General features: G+C 42.5%; 1 protein-coding gene and 1 long non-coding RNA gene across 2 annotated transcripts in view; both read left to right on the forward strand.

The window, feature by feature from the left end:
* Window positions 1-26632, forward strand: part of LOC146510968 (uncharacterized) — a 395415-nt gene that overhangs the window by 25661 nt on the left and 343122 nt on the right. The window lies entirely within an intron of this gene.
* On the forward strand, window positions 528-26416 carry mkxa (mohawk homeobox a). The gene is made up of 7 exons (XM_085172933.1): window positions 528-679; window positions 1848-2119; window positions 4268-4427; window positions 7362-7515; window positions 11494-11877; window positions 25949-25982; window positions 26086-26416. The coding sequence occupies exons 2-7, from the start codon at window positions 1944-1946 to the stop codon at window positions 26303-26305; spliced, it is 1128 nt and encodes a 375-aa protein (XP_085029059.1). The 5' UTR covers window positions 528-679; window positions 1848-1943; the 3' UTR covers window positions 26306-26416.

Raw genomic sequence — 26632 nt, forward strand, 5'->3', positions numbered from 1 at the left:
AATCCCACATTTTGCACATCCTTTGCACAGCTATGACACTATGTGTATATGACACAGGTGCTACATTGTTTTTTGCAAAGCAGCACATGACACATGGAATAAAACCTGCTCATTTGGATTTAGTAGTGCTTTTTTGCGCTGCTTTCACAGTTTTTGCGCTTATTTTCTGGAAAAGACTGAAGAGAATCTGTACTCAGGTCTACTAATTTATCATTCTAATTACTCGGGCTTCATTAATGACTATTTATAATATTGCTTTGCAGTATTATGTTCCAAACAGAAGGACTAAATACCAGCCAAAGGAGGTTTTCACAAGCTGACAACTCAGAGTAACATTTCAGACTCCACCGTGGATTCGTGATTTAGACAGCCTACTTTTTACAGCGTGATGCCTCCCCTCCCTCTCCTCCCCTCTGCTGGCCCCGGCCCCAGAACAGGCGTAAGCCATCAACAGTATGTTCGCAGTCTCAGGCTGTGTACTAGGAAACATGAGCAGGGTGAGATATTCAGAGTCCCGGGCAGCGCGGCGCAGGCCACTCGATAAAGCGGAGGAGGAGACGGCGGTCCGTGCGGTTTGAGCTCAGGATCTCAGGAGGGGAACATGTGAGCAGGGAATGGGTGACTGGAAACAGGATTATTGCTCTACACAGCAGAGAGACGCAGGAGGGACCCGGGACAGGTAACTGCACTCACAGTGATTTACTGTAGCAGGAATGGAGCCGCGTTACTGAGACTCAGGACAGGGATGATGTAGAGGACAAACACGTATACAACTTTGAATGAACTGGACCGAGTTTGCATGGCTCTTTATTCTCACTTGTAACCCCATATAGAAAGCTAAATACAATAAACGTGACACGGGTTGGAACTTAAATATTACTAGTAATACTACCAGTAGTAGTAATATCGCTTAGGTGTTTTATTTCAGTGCTGTTGCTGCGCGGAATTTGCGCCAGGTTAATGATGAAAGCTCAAAGGTGCTTCTCTTGTCAGGACACATTCAGTATTCGAAGTTACAAATTGACGGTGAAAGGAGGAAAAAATAAAAATGTCACATTTTTGTGAAGGCTGTAGGTTTGTTTGTATTAGATTTAAAAAGGGAGGAGGAGTGGAAGCACCAAACAAAATAAACCATTCACGAGTTCTTGACGCGCGACCACAGAGCAGAGGACGATACTTGGGGGCGAATTCCACTTGAACACATTTTACAAACTCAAATTTAGTGTTTACAGTTCAAATTTTGCAGTACCACTTCCCTGCTGTCTCCTGCAAATAAAGTGGAAGTATATAGTGCATTAAATTGAAGAGAGTAATTTTGTCACGTAGAAAAATCAGATAAAGAGTTAGTAAGTTTATTGCAGTGCTGCATCAATGCGCACGAGTCACACAACATTTATTTACCCACGGTCTCATAATTGATCTGCTGTCTGCACGCATTAGTCACAGTTTTATTGATGTCAGTTTCCTCACGCATACCTTTGCACATCAATGGATATTTGTTCATAATGAGTCTGCACAAGTGCTTCTGTTGTTTTGTTTGTAAAGCAGCTGATGCGTCAAAGCTTCGCTGTTAGGTACGATCTGCTTTAAGTCGATTAGCTTTTTAAATGAAGTGTAAATAAATGAGCGAGCACATTTAATAAGGTTTGGAATTTCAATTTGACAGAGAAATGTTTTAAAGTGTGTACTGGCATTATTAAGTGTTTTTTTTTGTTTTTTGTTTTTTGTTTTTTGTGATCCTTGTGGCCAAAGGTCAAGTTGTAATAGTTTCCCTCGCAAATTTACTTGTCATCCTCCGAGGTATTTCTGAGCACGCTTTGTGTAAAATATGTACACTTGTTCCACAGAAGAGACACTGGGACACTGTGACAACTCCGTGGATTTCCTTCCCTCCTTCTGATATTTTACGCGTCAGAGAAAAACGGTGGATTGTCTGACCAAAGATGAACACCATCGTCTTTAACAAGTTGAGCAGCCAGGTTCTGTTTGAGGAGAAAGCGAAGGAGGTGGAAATGAGCAGCAGAAATTATCTAGAAGTGATCGACGGACAGCATCCAGACCTCCTCTCCAGCAACCAGACCATCAGAGACAACCAGGCGATCAGACACCGGCGGAGCGGGTATGTGGAGCGTTCTGTTATGGTTAACGCTGCTGGTCAGCATGTGCGGAGTTGGATTAACTGGAGTTCCCCTCCGGGGTGTTACTAATGAGGAGTGCCTCTATTTCACGGTTATTTCTCCCAGCACGAGCTAACAGAACGAGAGGGAGGGAACAACAATGCTGGTTTTGTTATCAGAGCGCTGTGGTTATCGCTCCAGTTTGTGCGCAGAATTAAAGACAGCAGACCAAACAGCCAAGCCAGACTTTTGGGTTCAGATCCTGTTAAAATAAATATTTAATCCATGTGTGTGCACGAGCCTCACTGAGTTGTAATACAGATGCATTTATTAACATTTGGATTTGATAAAGTACCAGCAGCAGTGCGTAATTGCGCATTTATGCACAAACATTTGAAACTTACGCCGGCCTCAATAAGCCACAATTTTGGTCGTTTATAGGTCCCAACATTATGCTCTGGATCTCAGCACTGAAAGAAATAATAATAATTATTATTAAGTCAAGCTTTTTTCATGTGGATTTAATGCACCAGGATTCTAGGGCTCAGAGAATTTATATTTACCGTTTCCCAATCTGGTCTTTATTTTGGTGTTGATGTTCACAGCTAATCTTAGAGTTAATAAGTAGGTCAGCCTTGTTCAGTAGCGGAGGTCTCCATCTGTTTTCAATAAATAAATTCACCCTTGAGCTCTCTGTGTGGTCTAGTCAATCATGTAAGCGGCCATTGATTTTTTTTTTTAACTATATATTTTCTACAATAGGAAGCAGGTGTAGGTGAAGATATGTCCTTATATGTCCATGTTTTTTAGTTTATATCACAGCAACCTGGGGCAAAGCAGGTATGTTAAGGAGCCTTGTGAAGAAGAAACCCTCAGTAATATTAAAAGAATTCTGTGTGAACTTATGTGAGTTGTAGGTGTTTTTTCAGGGGACGGATAAGGCTAACAAAGTAGATTAAACTTTTAAACAGAGTGCGTGTGTGAGAGAGTGTGCTTAAAGCCAAAGTTCAGAACATGGAATGAAATATCCTTTAAGATGTTCATAGCGATCTGCATTACAAGGAAAATATTTGTAGAACATGAACCTCGGGTAGACTTTGAGGTTAGACTAAAGTATGTTACATCTACAGTGAGAGCAGCTTTCTGGTGAGATAAAAGGAGAAATGCAGCACAGCACCATACTGACATCTACAGGTTCATAAGACCTGGAGCTACAGGTGAGACTGAGTCCTTTACAGCTCAGGAAAAGCAGACTCAAAGAAAGACGTTCTAATATTCATTTAAGGGCTCATAGAAAATTCATATATTGTCATTTTTCATCTTGTGTAATTTCACTGTAGTGATCTTTTATGAGTTGCTGTTGTAGCTCTACTCACCACTGAGTTGCTGAATTGGGATTTGAGAAAATATATTTGCGATCTTCCCAGCCACAGAGTATATTCCCTACTTTGATTTTGTGTAAGTGAAAACCAGAAGTATAATTTCAGCTTTTTGTCCGTCCCTTGTGTGATGGTTTGGCTCAAGCCGTGGCCTCTGTTACATTGTTCTTGATCCACTGCTGGGTGTGAAAAGTTAATCTGGCAAATCTTTGTGCCTGAGTAGAATGTTTTTGTTTGTTTCATAGCAATGTGTTGGCGGTTTGTGGGACACGCAATGAAAAATAAACTGCAAGTGGCTATTCTCTTTCTCCCCCTCACTGACTCAGTCTCTCGTTCTTTTTCTCCATCTCTACATCCCTTTAACATCTCTCGGCTTAATTGCAGTGCTTTTGGTGAGAAAATTGCACACTCTGTAGAGTTTTCACTTTATGTGTCATGACTAACAAAGTCAGGCAACTTGCCGCTCCACTTAGGACTCCACTTGCTGCTCGCATAACACTGTTTGTTCATTTCAGTATACAGCACGATCCTGATTCTGTTTCATTGCTTTAAATTCAGATTTTATCACATTTTTAAAAGCAAAACAATTTGTTTACTTTTTAGTCTTTATTCAAATATGACAAGCATTGTGTTAACTCATAAACGCACTGTGGGCACATCTTCTATCTTACTCATAGAAGGAAGATGTGTTAAAAATTAGGCATTTAAAGAAAAGATAAAAGATTCTACAAACTCAAATACCAGATACATACTCTACCCGTTTCTTCACAGGGGTCGTCCCAGTGGTGGTAAAGTCCGACACAAACGTCAGGCCCTGCAGGACATGGCGCGGCCGCTCAAGCAGTGGCTCTACAAGCACAGGGACAATCCCTACCCCACCAAGACAGAGAAAATCCTCCTGGCACTCGGCTCCCAAATGACGCTGGTTCAGGTGAGACCACTTTCTGGTACAAACTTCCAGGTCAGAAATTGACGGTGAATACAGAGCATTAGAGTTACGTTTAACAGTTAAGGTTGATGTCTGTTGTTGAGAGCATTGAAAAGCTGTATTTTCATTTGCACTTGAAGTAAGTGGAACATGCTTTTCATCTTGAGTACTGTGCACCTATGCAGCAGCACTGAATATTGTTGTTTCTTCACACTATTGTAAAAACACTTTGCCGATGACTGCTGTAAATGGTAAATGGCCTGTATTTATATAGCGCTTTTACTAGTCCCTAAGGACCCCAAAGCGCTTTACATATCCAGTCATCCACACATTCACACACTGGTGATGGCAAGCTACATTGTAGCCACAGCCACCCTGGGGCGCACTGACAGAGGCGAGGCTGCCGGACACTGGCGCCACCGGGCCCTCTGACCACCACCAGTAGGCAACGGGTGAAGTGTCTTGCCCAAGGACACAACGACCGAGACTGTCTGAGCCGGGGCTCGAACCAGCAACCTTCCAATTACAAGGCGAACTCCCAAGCCACAATCGCCCCAGCTGTAGATTTACATTATTTTATAGGTCAGTTGTGAAAAACATAGACGCATTTATATATTTTCATTCCTTTATTTCTCAAGAAAGCCTCACATTTTTCTTTAGCGTCAAACCAACAAAGATTATACTGTAGTTACATTGTAATTATCAGTTCAGTTTTTCACAAACTTCACTTAGTTGCAAATAGAATTTTATGTCATGTAACTTTTTTGACTTTACAAGAAAATTGAAATTTATTTGAACCATTACTCTGTTTTTTTAAATAAGAATCCTGGAAAAATGGTGAAATCAGTCTTTTTTATTATTATTATTTCTGCGTAACACAGATGTATTTTTATGCTGCATTTTCTTTTGACAACACTTCATTGGGACTTCACGTGGGACCTCGAACTGATCCCAACCCAGAGTTTGGGATCCTCTGATCTGCTGTAATGCAGTTAGAAACGCAGATTTCATATACGCTTTAAGCTTTATTGCACCCTCTGCTGATGATGCCAGAGTACAGTGGACGGCTTGACTTTAGCGACTGACCGCTGAGAGGAAAACCCAGTGGAGAATATGAGTGTGTTTGGTGTCTGGCACGTGCAGCTGTGTATGTACAGTATCATCTGGCTGACAAGGTCACTGATACAGCCTCAGAAAGTCTGCGGCGGCTTTTTTGGGCTGCCGGCCACGGTGCTTAATCTGGTTCTCATTTTGGGGGCCTGATGGAGCTGTTTGTTTTGGTGAGGGCGAGTAGAGTGCAGAGGAATGCTTTGTGTTGGACACAGGGGTGCTGTGCCGCTCACACACACCACCACACAACCTCACACACACGCATGCATGCGTTTAAGCTGACACTCAAATACCAGCAGCGGCGTCAAAGGTCAGTGGAATATTTCATGATGGTGAGTGTAGGTATGCAAGTTATAATTGCATTTTCCAGCATGAAGGAGGTATAAAAGTGTTATTAATTAATTTTTAATTGATTTTCTGTTAAGTGTGCATTGCTGAGTCAATGTATCAGCAAATCAAATAGCTGACTGATATCAAACCGCCACAAATGCACTGCTTCTAAAATCTTCTCTTATTTGTTGAACTTTTGAAAGGATATAATCTTTAATATATAGGCATTTGGGACATAAGCCACAATTTTAAAAAGTGCTGAGACCATCTGATGATTGTATTTTCTTATTTTGTAGACTAAACTAATTTATATAGAGCCATTAAAAAGTGTTATATGATAGCACCAGCTAACTGTTGACTCACATTTCTTTGCCTGTCCCTTGATTGAGGATGAGAGCTACCGCTTTCTTCCACTGTTTAGTCCAGAAATGTAGAATGCATCACTTCCTGTGCATTTTCCCTGGAAACACCCACCTGGCACCAGGTGTTTAAAACAACTAAATCTGTCATGTTTTAGCAAAACAGCCTGTTCTTTCCATGTAAATATTGTGTATAAGTGTGCTGAAAATCCAGTCCCATCTCTCCATCACCACTGAAATCCCTCGGCGTCCCTGCATGCCGTCTCCTCTACGGTACACACGCGGCTGACAAGCCACGGCTGAGAGAGCTTGGTTTGGCGATTGGGTCCAGCCTTTTTAGGCGTTACCATCTCCGTCTCTTTTCCCTGAGCCATTCTTTCCCCAGCTCTCATAAGCAAGCTGTCTCGTGTCTCACCTCGCAAATTCACAAGATGCCGCCGTCCTCCCGGTGTGCCACGGTGCTGGGCTCGCGACAGAGGGATGTGGGATGGTCTTAGTTAACAAGAAACATGATACTGAAAGAGAGGATCGGAAAAATAAGTACTCTAGCATAAGGCCTCTGTCTCAGCCCCTTCATAAACTGCTTGAAATCTATTGAGCATGAAAAGTTTTTCTTGTATAATATCTAATAGTCTCTATTCCCAGTGAAAGGAAGAGCGCTGGATCAAGTGTCTCTTTTGACGACACTCATCTTGAAGACAGTGTTGGAAAAAATGTCTTATTGGTGGGAGGCCGTGCGAGTCCAAAATAAGCACGGCAACGTACGTCTCAGCTGGAACGTTAGTTAATGAAATGTTGCGTTCGCTGGCCATCCGGCGTTTGAATGGTGTTAAATGTTTCTGCATGTTACTGATACAGAAAGGATGCATGCTGCGGTGTCTCTCTGGAGCGTCTGGGTTGTTTCTTAAGTCTCGGCCTTAAAGAGCTCTGCAACCCGACTCTGTATCTGTCTTTTGCTTCGGTCTCGCTTGGTTTTTCTGAATGAGACTGGTGGCAGGCAGAGAGCAGACGTTTTCTTAGGGGAGAGACTTTGTTTTGCTGGATATGGAAGAATTTGGAATCCAAACAATAACATATGTTTCTATTTGCTGTACGTTCCCACTTCCCTCTTATTTGTCTTACTCACTCTCTCTCTTAGGTGTCCAACTGGTTCGCCAATGCCAGGAGGCGACTGAAGAACACAGTGAGGCAGCCAGACCTGAGCTGGGCGCTCAGGATCAAGCTGTACAACAAATATGTTCAGGGGAATGCAGAGAGGCTGAGCGTTAGCAGCGATGACAGCTGCTCAGAAGGTACAGTTTCTGAATTGTCAGCCATCCCATTTGAGCAACGCTGAACCAGGTTTACTGGGATGGGGGAGTGGTCGTCCTTTGACTAATTTCCCCTCAAAGGAAGGATTATTAGCCAGCAATGTCAACACTCAATTTCCCCAATCCAGTCCAACTTTATTTATAAAGCACTTTAAATAGCCAGCACAGGACCAAAGTGCTGTATAGTAAGTAAGTTAAGAACAATAGAATAAAACAAAAATAAAACACATAATGCATAAAAATTAAATTAAAACAGCTCTCTCTCTCTCTCTCTCTCTCTCTCTATATATATATATATATATATATATATATATATATATATATATATATATATATATATATATATATATTAAAAACAGCATAAAACAACATAGAATCAACTAATAAAAATAAATTAAAAACCAACATGAAGAGATGTGTTTTCAGAGGTGAAAAAAACAAGCAGAGAAGAGGCCTGTCTAATCTCTAAAGGCAGATCGTTCCACACTTTTGGAGCTACTACAGCAAAAGCACGATCTCCTCTACGTTTACGCTCAGTCCTGGGTGCATTCAGGAACAGCTGATCAGCTGACCTGAGAGAGCGGGTGGGTGTATAAAGGCTGTAACAGCTCAGAGAGATAAGATGGGGCTAGACCACGGAGAGCTTTGAAAGCAAATAAAATAATTTTAAAATGAATCCTCAAAGGAAAGGGCAGCCAGTGAAGCGAAGCTAAAGTAGTGCTCAAACTTTCGAGTGCGACGAGCTGCAGCATTTTGCACCGTCTGTAGATGAGTCATCGATGAAGCACCAACCCCTCTATAAAGAGCATTACAGTGATCCAGCCGGGTGTAAACAAAGGCCTGGAAAACTAACAACCCTTTACTTACTAGCATGTTTAATTTTGATCTGCAATATGGTTAATTAGTTTTATTCAAACAGTTATAATTAAAAGGGTGTCCTGTTTAACCCTCTCGAGGCAGGCGTTGCCGATTTGCAACAGTTAAAAACGAACAACCTGATTGTCCCACATACATATTTTTTTTACTCAGAAGCACCACTGCAGGACTTGGTTGTGCATTAGCAACAAAAAGTTTAATTTGAGCCTGAGAGGGTTAACTTCGTTCACATGGACTGTAAAAACATATTTATATTGTCTTCTATGGCGGGAAGCTGGCATAGATACAGTGCACGTGCTGTATATCAGTCACTTGTGACTCATTCGTATTTATGGAAGTTTTCCATCACATATAACGTTACATAGAACACGCATAAGATCACTGTGTCCCATCAAATTTGTGTTGTTCCGACTGAGAGATGACATATCTCTCTATCTATAGATAGATAGAGAGATATTTTTTAATGTTGTTTTTTTCTTTCAGCGAAACAGAAACAAGATTTTTCGGTGTCCATAGTATCAAAAATTTGTTTTTACTTTATATCTTTAAAAAAAGAACTGCCTGAAATGATCATTAGAAGCACGCACTAATCAGACTTGTACCATGTGCACCCATGCACAGCACACAGAGCAGATTGATGTGATTAATTCTTTTTCCATTCACCAAAGCATACTATCCATTTTCATTGGCACTAGTTAATCTAACAGAATTTTAATAATGATGACATTTGAAAGGCCACTCCTCTGTGTGTATGAGCAGCGTTGTTCTGATCTGATTTGGTGTTTGACCCTTTGCCTGCTCTTTTGCTCTTATTCTGCAGCTCTCTGTCTCTCGCTGAGAGCATATCCTCGAATGCTGAACGTTAGAATAATTCAATAACGTGCATTAAAGAACAGTGGAAAACGTGTGCTGCTCAGTCAGTTTGATGGAAGATCACTTCTGAGATATCACATAATAATGGCTCTCTTATATAAACTGGTCACATGCTGTGAACCTGATGCACTCTGTACCGACTGACCTGCGAACTTACATCATAGTTGTTGTACCCCCAAAATTTTAAATGTAGTGTCACGGAGTGAACCGGCGCCAAAGGCCAGTCCACCTCCTTTTGAGTTCCTCCTAAAGTGGGCCGACGCACTGCAGAAACAATGTTCTGGGCTGGATATAAATGGTGATCCAGCTGAGAGACGCCGAGGCCGATGGGCTGCGACACACTGTCATTAGGACACCCTGCTGAGCCAACCTCTGCCTCCTAGTCTGCAATTGCAAATGAGCGGCTCGCTGTCAGCGTAGTGTATTTACTGCAAACACATGTTGATCCTCAGAGGGGAGAGACTGCCTTTTTGTACTCCATGACAGCACAGAAAACATGGGTAGGAAACCTAAAAAAAAAATACAACTTATGTCCCCGAGCAGTGAAAGAATAGAGAGAAAGGACGAGCGCTGTGGTGTCAGTGATCTCTAATTAGATTTTTGAGGAGCAGAAGCCGTGTGCGGCTCACAGAAGAATGTGTGCATGGTGTTTGCATTGTGTCTGCCACAGGCCACTGTACCACCGGAGGCTCTGTATATCTCCCTGACTCTTCTCCCTGTCATATTATGGTTATGAAGCTATCCGCAGCCTGCTTCCACTTCTGACCCATGTGCTAAAAGGCCCTCTATTATGTTTTTAAGCCTATGCTTTTGTTCCAGAGTCTATTTATGGGGCCAGATCTAACCCCACTGACCCAGAGTGCATTCCTCTTACTGTCTGAAATGGTCCAGCTTGTTTTGGAGTTGAAATGGAGAGAAAATGTTGTTTTCTGTTTTGTGAACTGGAGTGTCATGGATGTGCGAAAAGGGGCCTGTTTTCTTTAAAATACTGCAAGGAATTGATGTAAAAAGATTTATTTTATTGTATGAGTGACAACAGGAAAAATGCTGATTCTCTGATGGCGCATAGGAAGGAGAGCAAATACTCTCCATCCATGTGTTTCTGATATGTGGGAGCTATAATTTTAATTTGGCTCCGGCTGAATCAAATGTCCAACCTGTCCAAATTACAAAATTATGGTCTTGGCAGAGACGGTATCTAGAGCGAACTTCTCCCTAATTTCCCTTCTGCCAGAGGATATCTGGTTCTTCTGTGCAGTGTTTTATCTTCCTGCCCCCCCCCACCTTTTCATCAGGTTTGGACCTGTGCTTTAATTCAGTGTCTCCAGTTGCAAAGCAGCACCCTGGAAATTATTTATTTCTGCAGGGGAACTTTTGCTTTTGATGGAGAGGAAATTGACTACCATCCGTTTTGATTCAGTAATGCGTCTTAAGTCTCGGCTGTGCTTCCCGCTCTTGAAGGAGAGCCAACGGGAGGGCAGGAGTGCCAGGTTCAAATCTCCCTGCCTCGTATTTGGATTCAAGTTCAGCTTAAAATAACCAGCACCCGAGTGAGATGGGACGCGCAGAACTTGGAAAATTATTTTAACTCTAGAAATTCAATATTTGCTGAAGAAAATGTGTGTGATTGTTATATACACTTATGCTAACTGGAGCTCCAGCCGCAATTCCTGTTTAAACTCCCCTTAATGCATTGACTGAGTTCCATGTGCAGTAGTAGAGATTGGGATCTTTAAAACATTTTATGCGTTTTGGGCATTTAGCACTGTTTAACTACAGTGTTTAGCTTGTGAACTATATATGTGGTAACTGTGGGTTTATGTGCAGTCGGTGACTGCGACAGTATTGTTTGCACACAATGACAGAAACCTGAAAGCAAATGAAACACAACAAATCCATATCATCCAATATAACATTTCCATTAAGGAACAGTGTCCAACTTCTATAGCTCATGTTTACAAATTTTTAAAAAATCTTAATTTTTGGAAATCTCTTAATAAATATATAAACATGTTACATGAACTTTAAAAGGTTTGTGTGATTCACAGTTCTAATCTTACCCCCTCCTCCTCAATTCAAGTCTTTTGATCGGCTGATCCTCTCAAACGCAAATTCTGAACAGCAGTTGAGTGGGGCGTCTGCTGACACCTGTGAAAGTGTAAGAATATATTTCTGCAGTCCATCTAAATGAGTATTCTTATCCTGGCACAGATGGGGACAACCCTCAGAGGACACAGAGTAGCCCCGAGCAGCTCACCAAGCCCATGTACCAGAGTGTGATCAAGAAGGAGGGCTCCTCCATGGTGGGGATGGCCATGGGCATGGGCATGGGCATGAGCATGGGTATGGGCGCGGGGCTGCGTTCGGCCGCCGAAGCCGCCTCACTGGCGGAGGACTACGTGTCTCCACCCAAGTACAAGAGCAGCCTGCTGCACCGTTACCTGAACGACTCGCTGCGCCACGTCATGGTGGCCAACGCCGTCATGGACGCTCGAAAGAGGAACCACTCCGGCTCCTTCAGCTCCAACGAGTATGACGATGAGCTGCTCTCGCCGTCCTCCTCCGAGGCTGAGGCGAACTTTGTTTATCGGGCTGGTAAGAAGCCACATTTCTTGCATTCTTTCCCTTTAAGAGTCTCCCTCACACACGCCATCCTTCACTTTTGTTCTTTTTCTGTCTCCTCCATCTGCACATTTTGTTTTAATTCCTGCAGCTGGTCCATTTTTTTTCCCAGCTGTCTGTTTCTCTGCCTGCCTCCCTGCTTGTGTCGACAGTATATGACGCTTTATCTGGATTGCCAGAGGACACCCTTTAACTGTCTTTTCACATGACGTTTGACTTGGTCAATGAGATTCTCATGACCACTGAGACCTAGTTAGCAGAGCCTTGAGTGTTAAGAAGAGTTTGATTAAATTATAGCAATATCCAGCGTGTGTCCAGCACCCTAACACAAACTCGTATACACATTCGTGAACCCATGTGCATAAATGTGTCTTTCACCCACCCACAGGCAGCTCTTCATGCTTACATTCACACTAGTGTTTGGGATGCCTTTGATTGTGACACAAAGTCCTGCTGACAGAGCAGGGCAAACAGCCTGTGTGTGTGTGTCTTTAAGCATAAACTTGATTTTTTTTTAACTAAAAAAGGATTTTTTTTTCATCTCTGACGTACAAAAATCTGCAGTTTCCACCAAAACCAACATCACCCTAAAGGTCAGCTCTATTTTACATCACTTCCACTGCTGCTAATGTCTTTACAGTCAGTAGAGTTGGAGGGATCGTTTTCCTCCCTCTAGAAGAAGACACTTGCTTCCGTTCATTTTCTACAGAATGAAAACACCTTCATATCAAAACAGAGGATAGATGTTGTTTTTCTATGCCTATTTTAGTATTATGATATTTTCCACTCTGCTGCTGTGTTTTAGTAGAAATGGCATGGAAAGGAATTCCCCACAAGGAAATGATCCTTAAAAAATGTTTCCTAACTTTTACATGTTTTTATCTAGGGCATTGCTTTTTTTCATTTCAAGCTACAGTTAACTTTTTCAATTTTATCTTTTTAACAAATTAATAGAAATAAAAGCAGCATGGTAAAATATTACATAGGGACTTAGTGGAGTCACTAATCTTTTATGAGGACCTTAAAAGAAGTGTGTATTATTGTTTTAAATTAAAATTAAAATTCCAAGTTTTCATTGTTGGTTCTTAGAAATGAGTTCCTTTAAGTCTCGGTCTTCTGACTTGAAGTGAGTTGAATCAATTAACTGTTCTCTGAAGTTATTAAATTCTGTTTCTAAAAAAGCCTCATTAGCATGTTTTGTTGTTTAAGGAAAGCATACCCGTACTTGTTTTTGCACATTACATTACAGTCACTTGTGAGTCACCCTGAAATAATTACCCCAGTTGACTGCAGTTAGCTTGTTTTTAAGTCTGCCGGGGGAAAGCTGTGCTTTTTAACCCGAATAAGATAAAATGTCTCATAGCGATATCATTGACGTCGATGTTCTTCTAACCGTGAAGTCACTGTCAGCCCGATGCAAATCACAAAAGCCTTGTAGCCTACAGAGGCTTTCACAGCGCTTCAGCTCGCAGCTCGTCTGTGGCGAGGACAATCAGAGGTCTTCCTCAGCTGAGAACACTGGGCCATTTGTTCAAGCAGACTTCATAACCAATAGTAATGTTTTCACTTTCTGCAGAGCATGGACAGGACCCGGAGGGCCTGGATCTGAAGGTGTAGGTGGTGGAGTAATGGAGAAGTGAGAGTGTGTGTGTGTGTGTGTGTGAGAGAGAGAGGGGGGGGGAGACAAACGTGGACAAATGTGTTTCCTATTATCTGAGCATGAAGGAGTGTGTGGGGGTTGGTTTGTATGAAACGCATCAACGACTGCAACGGGTACAATTGCCTTTATCAAAAAAAAGAAGAACTTCAAACCCCTTGACCTGAACGAACATCGGGCTTTTTTCACAGTGAAGCACCTGTTGAGACTTACAGATGGAGAAAGAAAGAAAGAGACGGATAGACCAAGTGAGACTTATAACTCCTTTCTACCAGATTTTAATAAGAGAACTCCCCTCCCCCCAAAAAAGGATTAATTCATCTGGCTGACCTGCTGTTTTTAATAGAGGCTAACTATTTTATCTCTATAGCTGATAGAAGTTCTTGGCTTTGAGGTGTCCCTCTTGGATTTCTCGGGCTTTGGCACCATTACAGAAGTGTTACTCTCTTACATGCAAGAGAAGCTTTCAAATCCGCACATGGAAAGTTCTCAGAGGCGGCGTTGACTCATGGGATCGAACACCTGCCGGGGGCTCTCCGATCCGATCGACCCGCTCAAAGAAACGAAACAAAAGAAAAAAGTCGAGAAGATGAAATTTTAATACCGCATCTGATTCCCCCGACAGAGCAAATGACAGAGCAGAGAGAGAAATCGCTATAAGCTCAGGCTTGCGTCACTTCCTCTGCAACTTTTGATTTTTTTTTTCCTCCTGTGGGCTCCGCTTCCCAGATACTTGTGCAGTGAACACATTCCTCTTTTGCAAATAGTTTTATTGTGTTTTTATAATAAGAGAAAAATGTTTCCCCGAGTACCTGATTTCACATAAATCTGTGCTTACATCAGAAACGCAGAGAAAAAAGAAGACAGAATAAATCAGCTTTAAGCTCTCTGAATGTTCCCCTGCTTTCTTTCTGACAGTGACAAAACGTCTGACATCTTCACTCAGCAGGGAGAAATAGAATTTAAACGTAGAAAAACAACAGCTTAAACACAAAACGATGTCTCTCGGTGCATTCTTTTGCCGAATTCCAGCTTGTGAACAACCACTTGCGATTGGTCAAAGCAAAAGTGGCGTGCCTGGCAACCATTGTGCCATTGGCTAAAAGTCCGTTAATAGGCCGATTGGTTGTTGTGGCCGCAGCCTGAGCCCCTGTGACTACAGAGGGCAGTCAGACGTGGTAGGAGATGGTGAGTGTAGATTTACCCCAGTGGAAAACTAAACTTCTGCCAGCTTGAAAGGACTCACATACAATCCACAGGCCTCATACGAGCATAGGCACACACACATCCAGTACAAACACACGCATACACACTGCAGTCCAAAGCCTGTGGGGAATTTCATTGAACACAAGGAGCAATAGAATTCCATCACACACGCCAGGGGTTTCATGCCAAATTACCCTTTAATGGGATATTAAATGGCAGGAATCTGGCCGAGTGTTTTTCTTGTTGCTCGGTACCAGATTTCGCCCCGTCTGATATCATATAGATCATTATACGCCAAATAACTCCCAACGTTTCTGCGGGTGGAGACCGAGAGATCTTGGTCAGACGTTTTACATGAGATTGACAGTAGTGCATTTTCTCAGGTTTTACCCTTTATGGACGTTGGTTACAGCTGAGTACAGTAGCCTGATGGTGAATGTAGAGTTCTTGCCAGTGCGTCTATTGATGTGGGAAAGCCCCAATAACTGCAACCTAGTCAGCGGCCAACAGCAAGTTCCCAGTAATGAGATTTTTATTTGCTTGTTTAAAGACATGCCTCTATTAGGTTGAGATACTGTTAATAGCTGTTATCACCATCCTAAAACAGAATAAAAATGGCAGCATGTAGGTGTTAGCATGCTAACATTTGCTCATACACGGATTTTGTGAAGACACTGCTTTTAGATGATTTTAGAAACGTTTTGATGTCATTTCTGCGCTAAATGCAAAGTGAGAGGACCACAGAAGTCATTCATTTTGTAGTTGCCATAAATGGACCCATAAAGCACAGGTGTCGAACTCCAGGCCTCGAGGGCCGGTGTCCTGCAGGTTTTAGATGTGTCCTTGATCCATCACAGCTGGTTTAAATGGCTAAATTACCTTCTCAACATGTCCTGAAGTTCTCCAGAAGCCTGGTAATGAACTAATCGTTTGATTCAGGTGTGTTGAAACAGGGTGAGATCTAAAACCTGCAGGATACCGGCCCTTGAGGCCTGGAGTTCGACTCCCCTGCCATAAAGTATCATGAAACTCCCCCAAAAGTTGTTGAGATATTGCAGCCTGGACCAAAGTACTTGTGCAACCCCACAAAATTAGAGAAAAAAGCATTTTAGAAATCATCAGTTTTTTCTTTCTTTTCAGCTGAGGCAGATTGGTCAAAAGCACTGAACTAAGTTAAAAAGTCAACCGTAGAACACTTTCCCCTTTTGCTGCCAGTGAATTCCTGGAACCTGTCCCATACGTTTTCACCAAATAAAAGAAAGTGGCACAGTAAAGTTGTTGGGCTTAAAGTTGCAACCAGTGATAACACCATGTATGGGAGAGGTTACTACAATAAACTCAACAATGATTCTCAGAGAATTCTGTTGGCCATAAAAAATACCCAGACCAAGGCTACGTCATGTTTGGTACTCAAACCTGTCCACATGTGGTCTGCTTATCAACAGGTGCCAAGGTAGAAATGATTCTTCACTCTTGCTCAAGATGACGTGATAATTTTTCAGTAAAATACAACTGAAATCTATAAAATCAAAAGTTTATTTACTCAAAGAATTAATATTTAAGAAAAATGCACTCAGTACAAACTGAATGTATACAAGTCATTTGAACAGATTCCTTTAGATTTAACATCTTGTGTTGTACTTATGTAACAAAATTACACTGAAAATTTACATGCAATCAACTTTTTTGGACGAATAAAGTTTGTTTGAGGGTACTGCCATTTGAACTGGCTTGGCATGAGCCCCGGCAATATGCGAGAAAGAGGTAAAAGTTATTTTCCTGAGGGGAACGTGAATATCTAGCAGCTAAAAGTGAAATATTTGTGTCGAAACCTGCCAAAATCGTGTAATTATTTATTTTTGTCACTTCCACTTGATACTTCCACTATTTATTGCATTTCCCATCAATAAGTCTATGAATTAGAGGATTTCTGCCACCGAGAGAAACAAACTGGCCCATTATTTATCACATTCAACTGACTTAAATCTAAAACTGGTGATTTTTAACACGTAGGATTCTTAGAAACCTGTTCAATGAAAACAGCAGTGCCTGACAGGAGCCGCTGAGGTCCTAAGGGCCTTTCAAATTAGGCTGGAGCGAGTGCCAGACAGTTATTGAATCCTGGAGAGTTTCGTAGCACTTAAGGAGCTGACTTGTCCAGGTGAATGGAAGAAGTCGTCTCATTGTGGAAAAAAAAACACCCAGAGTGTTTGGATTCCTTGTCGTGAGGTGGAAAGGTAGAGAGATGTGATGGTCACTGCTGATAAAAAGAGATTTCTATCATGATTGTTTTCATATTTTCGACTAACAAGATATACTTAACTGGATTTCCCTTACTCTCTCTTGTTTCCTCTCCAAAGGAAAAAAACAGACTGGGATGATTTTTGTAGCAGTGTTGTTCAGGGATGCCGGCTGTTATGACTGATTTAAGGCTCTAATGTCTTTCTTGCTTGGGCGGCAGGGTAATTTACTGTAAGCCACAGAGTAACAGGAAAGACAGCGCTCGATACAGGGACACTTGATGACAATGAGCCACTCCTGGCGAGTGATGGATGAAGACTCGTCGTCTCAGGAATTCAAAGATGTGGATAGACTGGCTACAATTTGCTCTTTCCACAATTTCATAGGAAAGAAGAAAGGGAAGACAGAAAGAGGAGGAGGTTGGAGATGTTGTTCCAAGGCGGCGGCTTTTGCCAAGACTGACTGGGTTCAGGTTGGGCTTTAGAAGGAGAGGGAGGCGCTTGGTCCATCCAGATCAAGAGTTGAGTTTCCCCAGAAGTGGCCCGTTGGGAGAGGAAAGACAGCGTGGTGGCAGTGACTAAGACACACAGAGAGTGTGGTTGGAAGAAGTGAGTGTGTGCATGTGTGTGCGTTCTTGTTTTTTTTTCTCAAACAGATAGGAAGATGAGGGGAAAAACTGGGGACATCTGGTTGGCCCTTACTTTGTGATGGGGTTGTTTCGCACAGGACTGGGACTTGGGGATTGGGTGAGACTACTAACAATTAAACTGAGGTGTAGGAAAAGTTCATCCAAATTACAAAAGTGATCTATATATTTTTGTACTTACCCCTTGCGGTGTCTGGTCATGCAGATTGTTAATAACCATAATAAACGCCTCTGAAAAGTCTTCCAACTCAATTGGGAGATGGTTGGAATTTTATTTGTCCTCCTCAGAGCATTGAAAAATTTCTTCAGAAAAAAAAAAAGCAGCAGTGATTATTTCCAAAGAAGCTGTGTCCCCTGGTGCAAAGAACTCACCGCCAACTGAATTTTCTGGTAGAAAGGAGCTCCAGTAACAACTGTTGAAACCGTTTAAACCCTTTTTTAATTTAAAGACATAACAATGAGGTAAAGTATGCATATTCAGACTAACTTTGGATTGAGTGAAATTATGTAAGCTTGATCTCACTTACAAGAAAAAAGCAGGTTTCTTGATAGTGAAGATGATTTAAATGTTTGATGTGACAATATAGTTTGCGTCAGTGTTGCCACACGGCAGAGCCTTTGGGAATCACTGCAGTAGACGGTGGATTGAAGCCTATTATGAAATCAGTGTTGTTTTATGTAAAGCTATAGCTATACATCAGTGATATCTGTGTTCTCGTGAATGTTCAGGAAATTTACTATAAGCTATTAAAGTTTTATTGCCCTAATAAGAGTAATATTTGCTGCCTCCACCAAGGAGCTTGTGTGATTGGTTTTGGCTTGTCTGTTTGTTTGCAAATACTTATGTTAATATAAAAGTTACGGACAGGTTTGCAGGAATGGGATGAGGCCCAACGTCGAGCTGGATCTGAATAGAGGAATCTTTGGAAGGATTACTTTTTTTCATTGTGAAGATGTCATCTTCACAGACGTGTATCGAATTCAAACAAGAAAAAAACATTCAAAACATTGAATTTACCAAGAAAATATCACAAATTAATATGGATGTCCTTCTAGATCCAGGGCCTGAGTTTATGCGTGGTACAAAATGAATTTTGAGCTTTGTTGGAAGTATGCAGGCTTGGACTGCTCTTGTTTGTATTACGTAATGATTTTCCAGCATTTTTTCCGATGGATTCGAAAGGTTACAAGATAAAAATGCATTCGTAATGTTCAGTATAATTTGTTCTTTGAAAGCAGCTATTATCTTTCTTTATATGTTCTGTTTTTACAGTGGTGGACGGTCATATTAAACTTGGCAAACTCCAAGTAAACCCCATAAACCAATAGCTGACTTTGATAGGTCTTTGATTTGTATGACTTTCAGCCTCAATACAGTTATTTTAGGCATACAGCTCTAACTGTGAGCTAAGAGGCTCCACCCACCTTTCCACCACCCACCCTCTGTTTAAAACTTCTGTTTGGAACTCATGATCAATCAGAGGAAAGCTGGCTTAAAGGGAGAAGAAGCTAAAATGGCTCATTTCAGACAATGGAACAAAATAAAAGCCTTCCAATAATGATTATTTTTGAACTGTGAATCATGTACAGCTACTCTAGCATAGTTCATTAATAATAATAAAAAATACTGAGCTAGAAATGGGTGTAATAGGTCCACTTTAACATAGTATATTAAGGTATATAAGTGTCCCACCGCTGGAGCTGTGTTTTTTCCGTCTTGTCACGCACAGCAGAAAATAGAACTAAGAAAGGACGAGATTAGACACACATAATACGACACATAAGAGTCCTTCAGGGTGTGGCTGGTCCAACGGTGGGAACAACTAGGAGTTGGCAAAAGTTAGGCATAATCCTGGCATTAAGCTGTGGGACAGCTTCAGGCAAATGGAAAGGTGGATAAAAAAGACAGAGAGGAAGAAAAAAAACCCTCATGGTGAACCTCTCTGACTGGAAGATGGGATATTGGCTTCTGACCACTAAACAGAGGCTGGATGAGAGGCAACCAGAGAGGACAGCAGCAGACTGAGACAGTGCTCATCCTGTGGAGAAGTGTTAACAGACAAACACCAGCGCAGACACTGTTTATACGCAACTGCCTAACATAGAACTTGAAGAGTGCAGAATAATAAGCCCTCACAACCTGATTGCTTTTAAATCATCAGTACACCAAGGCTTCTAAGGACGGACACACACACACAAACACACGCACACATAATCATTTCATCGGATTCAGAAAGCACAGCTGCCTGCCTAGTCAGAGAAACCGAGCCACGCTGCCCTGTTCCGTATAAAACACAAATTGTTTCCATTTTAAAAACCAAGCCGTGTCGAGAACAATCGTTTGCCATCGCGTTCCCACGGGATGGAGGAGAGAGGAGAGAGTTTTACGAGCGAGCCGAGGTGTGACCCAGCAAGGACGCGGAACACACATACGCAGAAATCCCCCAAGAGTGTGAGAGGGCCCTGCAACTACCGCTGCAGACGATTGCAACATAATAATGCAGTGTGTGCAGCACAAACATATCATTTGGCCAGATCCCCCTGAAAAAAAGGTTATTTTTGCACACATGTAAACACTTAAAAATCTGAATAATGTTTACATGTGGTTTTCGCTTTTCCTTTTTTTTTCCCCTGTCCTAATTTGTGTGTTTTCTGCACCACAAGCAGTTGCCGTTCATCCCCGAGGATGTTGCTGAGAAAGCTGTGATGAAAGGGTCTGCCTGAGGAGACTGGGCCCCGCTTTTTTTAATCTCTTTTGTACCTGCCGCGTCAAAGCGGTGATAAGAGGCTCATCTGTTCATCATCAGCGATGTGTCCCAGTCGAACGTGATCCTCTTTTTAATCTTTCTGCGGCCACCCATGCTCACATCTCATTCCACTTCCTAATTCCTCCTGGATCCTCTTTTGGATGCTGTTGCAGTCCACCCACAGCCACACAGACAAGACACTTGCACACATTGCCATAACATCGTATTTACTTCTTCTTCGTCGAGACGCGCTCCTTATTTTGGCTGATTTACGGGGGCCCTGATTACTCTCTGTTTACTGGCACTCGTAAACACAATGACAACCTGGCAGCGTTTAAACATTTCAAGCACTGTTATTATTTCTCCATCTAGCAAGAAGACACAAGGCAATCCACAATGCTAGGATCTTGGTTATCTGCCCCCAACCGCAGCCACAGCACCAGTGTGTCATCTGCCGGGCAGACATGGAAAAGGAAAAAAAAGCAGAAAAAAAGAAAGCCCAGAAAAAGCAGGAGATGAACGTCGCTTTTGGGCAGCAGCTCAGTATCTGTCTGGCCGCGTCAGCGCGTGTATGTTGGATTTAATAGTTTAAGAGCTAATTATTCAATATTTTTGTAAGCGATGAAAGTGTTGTCAGGGCGAATGGAGAAGGCATTAAATTCACGCCATGTATGATGTCTTTGGCTAGCTGAGTGGAATTGACAGTTTGCTTCGTTGGAGCCTCAGACTTTGTTCAAACGCGGCAGAGACGGGGAAAGGAATGGCTGGGAGGGGTGATATAAAAGTAGGGTTGGCAGAGCACGAGGCAAGCTGAGTGCCAAGGCATCCCTAACTTCATTTACAGACTCTTCTTGACATTATAAAAAAGCACAGAGCATCAGAGAAATATAATAAAAAGAGAAATCTGAAAGGCCAAATGCATAGGCTCGCACGTCGGGCTTAAAGTGGCAGAAAGAAAGAAGCTCAAAAAGGCGTCGCAGCACCTGAGGGTTTTTGGCATTTCCTTTAGCCAAGTCTTCTTGACTTAGCTAAAAGTAATTAATGCATCTTCTGATATTGATTTGACTTCACATCAGGTGAGCTCATCGCAGTTCTATCCTGTAGGTCGAGCGCAGCGTTGTGATTCACCTGTGGTGATGGTAACTTCTGACTCATCCTCGGGTTTGGGCGGGCTTCAAAGAGGCTGCTTAATGACATGATGGTCCATTCCTATCCTGTGGTTTCACAGGTCAGCAGTGACCAGATTGTCCAGTCTGCAGCACCACTCTGGTTCTCATCAGGTCCTGTTAGGGGAAATCAGCTTAGCTCATTTCCTACTTTAACAGTCGAGTTTGGATTCTGTCTCTGCGTCCAGATTCACCGGCCTTCGTCCAGCGGTGGAATATTTTCTCATTCAGAGCAAAGTAAACATATTTTCCCTTCTACCCAGTGACTTTCTACACTGCCTTTATTAGTATAGCCTAATACATTTAATAATAAATAATTAACAGATCTCTCAGTTTAGCCAATTTTGAGAAGAACTTATTCATTATTTATTTCAAAACTGGCAGCCCAGACAATTGTTAGTTTAGCTTTCCATCCATACTGGTAGTCTTACTCAGTCTACATATCCAGACAAAGCACATCATTCCTGTATCATCTTTAAATGTATCTAAAGTGAACACATGTTCAGGTTTCAAATGGATTAGGCTTCTCTAAGGACTCCCTACACACAGTTGATACAATGCTCCTATGATGTACAGATTAAGCAAAAGAAGATCCAGTGTGTTAATACTTGAGCTGGTAGAGCCAAGCTAGCTGTTTCTGCTCGCTTCTAACATTCCAAGCAAAAAGTGCTGATAGCTCTAATGCAGTCACCTCAAACTGAAGACCAAAGCCCCACCAACCTGCATGCACCTCAGCCCTTCTCTTTGCAGAAGAAAGATTGTTAGAAGAAAGATTTAAAGGGAGCGTTGCCTTAAAGGCAGAGCACTTGTTTCAGTCAACAGGGCTGCACCAATGCACGATATAAGATGAATAAGGATTATACACCTCTGTGAATCATGCAGACCTACTCTAGCAGAGCTAAAGAATAAAAATATGGAGATTGACATCAGCATAAAAGACCTAGAAGTGTTGGAATTGTTAAACCCTATTGCTTTAAAATTGAGCCATCTTTTCTGTTTCTAGGTAATCATTTGTTTTCAATTTCTATTCTATTCTTATTTTTAGATTCTTTATACTATCCATGGTGACGAGAAATTATTCTGGATAATACTAAGGCTAAAAGTCTGCAATATCATAAAATGCCCTGCGTGTGTGTGTGTGTGTGTGTGTGTGTGTATGCTTATTTGTCTGTCTGATACAGCCCAGCCCACGGTTTGTGCAACTCAGCTTTCCTTGTTTATTGTTACGAGTTGCTAACAACAGCTCCAGATGGTAATGATGATAGTCAGCCACTCTCCTCTGCAGTCATCTTAACAGGTGGAACCTCATAACCCCAATAATTTGTCAGCCCCTGCTTGTTTCCCTCATTTTCACGTTTCAAGTTTTGTTAAAGCTACTTTTTCTTTTTTCTTTTTTCTTTTCCCCTCCATCGTCCCGCTGTGATGTTAAGTGAGCTAGTATTTTTGGACTTCCAGCACAATGCCAGAAACCATCAGACTTCTTAGTTTTCCCCTTTGGCGGTCCGTGCAACCCCACTGTCAGTGAAGCCCAAAGGCAACAGCGAAGTTGACTGAGTATTCAGTAGCAAAGGAGTTGAGTTTAAGAAAGAAAAAAAAAGCGAAAATAATAAAAAAAAAAATCTTCAGTGATTTATTGGCCATTTATTGAGTCTTTGGCGCTGCTCTTGTTTTTAAAAATCCCAGTTTTAGATGTTTTAGGCAAAGAGCTTTGGAAACAGAGTTTTTCTGCAAGGCAGTGGTGCATTTTCAAAACCTGGGGTCCAAGGGGTTGAGAGCTGGTGTCTGGTCCCCAATGAGGGCCTTGGAGTGCAGGGTGGCAAAGGTAATCCTTGCATCCACCTGCTAGAAAGCTCAGAAAACACTGTTTTATGTGTGTGTTCTGAAAGGAATCATCTGGACGGTGGCTGCCTCACACACCCTGGAAACACTTAAAGCTGTGGATGGAAAGTCTCACACGCTCCACTTCAGATCCCACAAACACACACACACTTTTCTTCTGCCTGTTGTTTGTCTTTGATGTTGCTGCTATCAGTTGCTGTCACCAACCGATCTTTACACCGGGCACCACAGCCGTAAACACTGAGCTAATGTATCTCGAAGGCAGGAGGGCAGGGGGCATAAACAGCGCATGAAAACTGTGTAATTTGGCCTCTAATTACAGCACTGTGATTACGGAGTGTTGTGCACATTTTTAATCAGGACCAATCTGTTTTGGAGCCCTGGCAACAATCAGGAAAGAAAGATGGAGATAGGGTGCAGGGAGGATGGATTCACAGTTTTCAAGTATTCAGTTGACACTGGCAATTTAGGCAATTAATTTGAAGAATGGCTGAAGAAATATAGAGGGATTAAAAACTGGAGACTAAGAAGAGATGGATAATATCAGGGGCTTTAAAAAAAACCTGCTGTTGACATAGCGCAGAGTCACTCTTTATTAAAACAGACGGGAAACATTGCATTTGTTTTGGCTGATTCCTGACGAGTACCTCAATCAGGGGGTATTACAGCAAATCAAAAGGTGAACAGTCGACCTGGGGGACATCAGTAAAGGAAAAGGGGACTCGCTGATGAAGTGAGATAAAGGCAGAGCAAAAGACGGGACAGCAGGGAGTTGTGGTCGGATGGGAATGAGAGGATTTTTTTTGGAACACTTTTACACACTGAAGCCCCAAATCTCATCCTGTGGTTTGTAGTACTGGGTTATCACGCCCTCACACACGTGCACACACACATTCCTGCTCTTCTTCTGTCTAAGAATGATTGACTTCTTCTGTCCGTCTCTTTCTCTCTCCCTCTCTCTGTGGATTACACCTATTACGGAATGAGCGGGAAAAGCGCAGGAAATGTTATAATCAGGCTCGCATTAGCTCTGGGGCCTCTTGAACCCCGACGCTGTCATGAAAGAGGAACAGAGCGCGGCGTTGGGAGTAATTAGGCGCTTCAAGCCTGAACGCTGCATCCAGATATTTGGAAAATCTACGGAGGGTTTGGCGAGGTTAGAGGTGACACAACAGAACGGTTAAATGTTGCATGTGCTTTCCCCGTCGCTGAACGAGCTTTGGCTCCTTTGCTCTCAGCGGGTCTCTGTTGGCTATGTCGAAGCCTGAACACAGTGTCCTCACTCAACCTCTTCCAGTCCCTTCTTACCACGATAGCAAATGAAATTCCAGCTAAAATGAAGGGTGCAGATTTTTATTAGCAAAGGAGAACGTTAATGCACGCCTGCCAACTGTTGCCTTGTGGTGACGGTGGCTGGTGGAAGGGTCTCGTTAAAACACCAGCTCAGGTTTAGACACTTGCTTTATGGGGAAATGCGACATTGGCGGGGTATAAAAGACTGGGTGACCCTGGGTGATTCAGCTGTGGGTGAGGACATTCAGGAAATCGGATTGACAGCCGAGCAGGAGACAACCCAGGTATGACGAACTCTGTTATCTTTGGACGAAATGAAAATTTGGGGAGAGTTTGCCCTCCTTTGAACATTCTTGAGTCATCCAGTCATCTATATCTGGTCAAAACCGAACTTCTTAAAAGCTCATGGGGCCTCAAACGCGTGTTTAGTTAACTTAAAGAGAGCGCCCGGGGGCGACGCGACTAGAAAAATCCAGATGCTCTGCTTTTTTCTTTTTTTTTGGTTAATGCCTCATGAAACGCCAAGCCTGTGTCCTCATACTCACTGCTGGGCAGATCTCACCTAAGGCTGGAACCAAGACAGCAGGACAGGTTCAGCTCAAACACGCTGAACTCCTCTTTCACTCATACACACACGCATTCAGGCAACAAGAGCATGCTGAAATAAACACGCTGGCTGCCCCGAAGAGAAGTTGGGTTTCATTGTTTAATGACTCTGCTATTCCCTCTGCTAATGTTTCACATATGAGATAAAGATTGCTCCCATTTGAAGAGAGGAAAAAAAGAGAAGGAGAGCAGGCATCCATCTTTCTCTCACTGACTCACTTGCTGCCTTTTCATTCCCCCTTTAAATCTTCTGCGCTCAGTCATTTTTGATCTGATTTCCTCAGACAACTCAATTACGTTGGCCCGGGCCCATTTGTTTCCCAACAAAATATTAGAGAATGGAGCTTGTGAGTCATAAGAAACATCTTTCAACTCGATCTTATTAGTCACCTTGTTTCTTGACGGCTTATTGCAAAAAAAAACCCCAAAACAACAAAAAAACGTCCTTTTTGTCCAGCATCTGAGCGAAGAGAGAAAACAGAGCAACACATGTTTGCACAAAGCAGGGTGTACGCATAAGAGCGCACAGCATAGACCTCTCACACTACTGCACACACACTGCGAGAGTGTATGTTCAGCGACATTCCAATAAATCCTTGTTGACCCCGATGAACTTTTTTTCTCTCTCTCTCCTTGCTTTCAGAAACCACAGAGCATGGATCAAGTAAATGTGACAGGTGAGCAGCCTTTCTCTTAACGCTGCAGACCAGATCGAGTCATTTGCATTTGCGAGCTGATCGTAACGCTCTGTGTTTATGTCCTTTCGTGTTGCATGGTCAGCTCGCTCATCAGCAGCAGCGGTGGCCCCAGAGCCATGCAGAAAGAAAAGGCGAAAGGCAAAGACGAGACATACTGGAAGGAGATCAACGCCGCCATGGCCTTGACCAACCTGGCACAGGGGAAGGACAGCGCCTCCGGGACCACCAGCTGCATTATCCAGAAGTCCTCTCATATAGCAGAGATCAAGACTGTCAAAGTGCCGCTGGTGCAGAAATATTAGCCTGGACGTCGTCCTCCCGTCCACTCTATGCAAACCAGCAAACATTCCTGTTTCAGCAAACTCACCAGAGTCCAAATAAACTCCCCCCTCCCCACCCCCAAATGAAAAGAACTGTTGTTTAGGGAGGGTGGTCGTGGGGTGGGGGTATTTGAAGTCAGGAAGTGTGAGGCAGAAAAAGAACTTTCATTCTTTTTGGTTGTTATTGATGTCTGAAAAAAAAGGTTCATAAGAGGCCTTGGCTATCTTCTCTTTTGCGAGTACTAGTTTTAGCAGCATTTCCTAAAAAAAAAAAAAAAGAAAGAAAAAAAAGTTTTGTAATGTTAACTT

This window comes from Neolamprologus multifasciatus, chromosome 9 (genome assembly GCF_963576455.1).
Source record: "Neolamprologus multifasciatus chromosome 9, fNeoMul1.2, whole genome shotgun sequence".
Classification (NCBI taxonomy): domain Eukaryota; kingdom Metazoa; phylum Chordata; class Actinopteri; order Cichliformes; family Cichlidae; genus Neolamprologus; species Neolamprologus multifasciatus.

Bases quoted from the DNA above. Each gene is read 5' to 3' on its own strand.
- mkxa (XM_085172933.1), top strand. From the start codon at position 1,944: ATGAACACCATCGTCTTTAACAAGTTGAGCAGCCAGGTTCTGTTTGAG. The intron at 2,120-4,267 runs GTATGTGGAGCG...GTTTCTTCACAG, and splicing joins ATCAGACACCGGCGGAGCGG to GGGTCGTCCCAGTGGTGGTA. The intron at 11,878-25,948 runs GTAAGAAGCCAC...CCTTGCTTTCAG, and splicing joins GAACTTTGTTTATCGGGCTG to AAACCACAGAGCATGGATCA.